The following is a 3030-nucleotide window of genomic DNA, read 5'->3' as shown; positions in this document are numbered from 1 at the left end:
CAATAATCCTGATTTCCTTTTTTCTAACCCTGTATCCTTCTCCTTTGCTCAAATGGGCTTCTTATTATAAGACATTTGACTATAATACTCTGGGCCTCTAAAGAAAGAAAGAGCAACGTTTGAAAAAAAAATTTTTTTTAAACTAAGAATTTGTTCTTCCACTCATGTATCCATTAATTCATATCCAGCCAGAGAAATCTGGCACTCTGTCCATTGGCTCCCCCTTAACTCCAAGATTATAATTTCAGAGAGTATATTCTAAGTAAATGCAAAAATGCAAACCACTCGTTTTTCTATGCATTGAGGGGTCTCCAGTTGCATGATTTGCATTTGCAGCTTCAGCTTCTGTAGCAGAATACACATTTACTGGTTTTGGCTTAAAGTTTGTGCAGTAGGCTATTTGTGCTCCATTTTAGCACCATCATCCCACAGAGATACATAACTTCAAAATTTCTAGACTACAAGGACCAAGCAGAAGCAACAATTAATGAATTAGTATCTAGTGCATTTCAGGAGGCTTGGAAGTATAAGCTCAAAATTTGGCTACGAAAAAAACCACCCAACAAAAATTAAAACATACAACAGGTGAAGATGAACTATGCCTACAAGGGAGTGAAGAAATAGCACCTACATTGTTGTGATGCTAAACATTTGGCAGTGTTTTCTGTTTACCACACAGGAGCCACTGGACCATGGTAAGAAAAGGAGTCATAAGAGCAATCACTGGGCTTGTGAAGGGAACAGAGAGCTTGTATTTGAGGCTCAATCTTACTTCCATTGAGCCGACAGTGAAAGAATTCAGTGGTAGGAGGAGGAGGTTCTCTATACGTTTCCTTGTCCTCATGTTGCCTTGCTCCCGTGAAGCAAAGCTGCACAGTTCACCTCTTCCGAAGAGCTGACAAATCACTTTAAAAAAGTCTGTTGTACAAGCTAACCAAGATCAGAAATTATAAAATTCACAGACAATCAAGAGCTCAAGACGGTCTCTCCATTCTTCCCACTGTCCGTAATGGGTCATCTACCCACATCATCCACTGTTAATCAGCATTAATCCTGAATTGTGAGGCCTGACTCTACAGCTCTTGTTACAGTTTGGGCAGAGCACCGGCTGGTGCTAGCATAATACCAAAAACATAGAAAAGCCCCAAAAGGAGATTGAGTTTGGCTGTCCGCTGAGGGATTTTGTTGAAGCTCTGACTCCGAAACTGCCTTTCCAGTGAAAATGCCATCGGGATGGTGAGTAGTGGCAATGCCATGCTGATGGTATAGCGTGTGGCCAGCACACAGAAAATCAGGTAGGGCAAGAAGAGCAGCACGGTGTAGAGAATATAGGAGAAGGCAGGGCCGATGAGGATAGCCAAGGTGACAATACCTGCCTGTCGGTCAGACTCCATGTCTCGTGTGTTGTTGCTGTGCAGGATGGCCTCAGTACTGAGAGCTAGTGGGATAGCGTAGAGCAGTGGCGAGACAGACAGATAACCAACCTGCACAGCATGGGCAAACATGACAGCCAGGGGCCCAAAGGTGATCAGGATCACCACGTCTCCAAGTGCAACATATTTAAATCCAATTCCTGTGGCAAGACACAAGAATAAAATGAAGCATCGTCAAACAATGCAAATGACAGAAGAGAATGGATAATGTAACAGATCAGCCCTTCCCACAGAAATGCCGTAAAATGACCAACGCACATGTAGCTATGGCCAAGAAGCATATTATCTCTTTTTTCCAAAGATAATAAAGGCAACGCAGCTTCTGAATTTCTCCAGTCAAACAATGTAACAGAAACTAAGGGCCAGGTTCTAATAACCATCTTCACATCTAGAAGTACCTATTTCTGCAGAAATCTATAGAAATAAGATACTCTCTAGTGTGATTGTGCATACTAGAACCTGATCCTGAAGAAATACATTAAATGCTCAGAACAAAACGCAAAAGTGACAAGATTCTTTCAAGGAAACTAACATAACTGTTTGAAAGTTTGACAGTTTGAAACTGAGTTTGTTTTTCTTTTCCTAATAATTATGTTTGCATCTACCCAACACAAGAAGACACTAAAAATATCTTTTTCTTACTAAGAAAAAACACAAACTGTTCTACATTCACAATGAAGCTCCATCTAGAGAACAACAACAAAACATTCAAAAACAAAGTAACAGATTATACCAGTGGAAAAGAAAACATGCAGTGAGCTATACTGCTGAGGGATACAAGATACACATCACGAAAGTTTCAGCAACAGTTCTGATGAGCATCTAAAGCCATATATGTAAATAACAATGTCTCAACACCACTTTCCAACTGAAGAACTTAGTGTGCCCCTTCCTACATCTTCCCACAACAGTCAATGGCAAAGAATACAAGTTTTTGTGTCAGTACTCCAGGAAATACCACCAAACACTTTTATGGCAGTTAACTAGATAGATCACTTGCGTCTTTTAGAAACCCTTGACAAGTCAGCTAATTCTGTCACATTTATGTTCAGATTCATAGCAAACAGGACACAGTGCTTACCTCCAGTATAAAGGAAGGAGCTGGAAAGTCCTCCAAAGTAAATCAGTGCCAGGTGCTCCAGCTTGAGCGTTGAGACAGCGTAGAGCCCTGCAGCACAGATACAGCCCACTGTATAAAGGAAGACTCCAAACCGGACTACATCCTGAGGCTCCAAAATCTGGTCCACCAAAGTCCTGTCATCACTCTTCTTGTGATCGATGCCTTTGGAGAAGTCGTAGTAGGTATTCACCAAGTTGCCGGCTCCGTGCACAGCCAGGACGGTCACGGCGCTTCCCACCAACAGCCTTGGGTCTAGTGCTCCCTCGGCTCGGTACGCCAGAGCGCTGCCGAGGGCCACGGGGGTGAGGGAGGCACTGAAACTCCAAGGTCTGAGCGCCAGCACATAGGCGGCACACTTCTGCCTCCAGGTGCCAGGGGGGACCCTCTCAGCGCCCGCCAGCGCGGAGGCGGAGTCGTTCCTCTCGCTCCCCCGGGGGCCCTCAGCGCTAATACTGATCTTCTGCACCGGGTCTCCCG

At 43.8% G+C, this 3030-nt stretch overlaps 1 protein-coding gene across 1 annotated transcript; it reads right to left on the bottom strand.

Moving 5' to 3' along the window:
• Positions 1-962: 962 nt before the first annotated feature.
• On the bottom strand, positions 963-3025 carry UBIAD1 (UbiA prenyltransferase domain containing 1; the record flags this gene model as incomplete). The annotated part of the gene is made up of 2 exons (XM_009708788.1): positions 963-1573; positions 2515-3025. Coding segments are annotated over 2 exons (999 nt in total), but the record flags the coding sequence as incomplete, so codon positions are not given.
• Positions 3026-3030: the final 5 nt, after the last annotated feature.

The sequence above is a fragment of the Cariama cristata genome, unplaced genomic scaffold, assembly GCF_000690535.1.
Source record: "Cariama cristata isolate BGI_N322 unplaced genomic scaffold, ASM69053v1 scaffold13150, whole genome shotgun sequence".
Lineage (NCBI taxonomy): Eukaryota > Metazoa > Chordata > Aves > Cariamiformes > Cariamidae > Cariama > Cariama cristata.
Note: the sequence above shows the minus strand (reverse complement) of the source record. Positions and strands in the feature narration are given on the sequence as shown.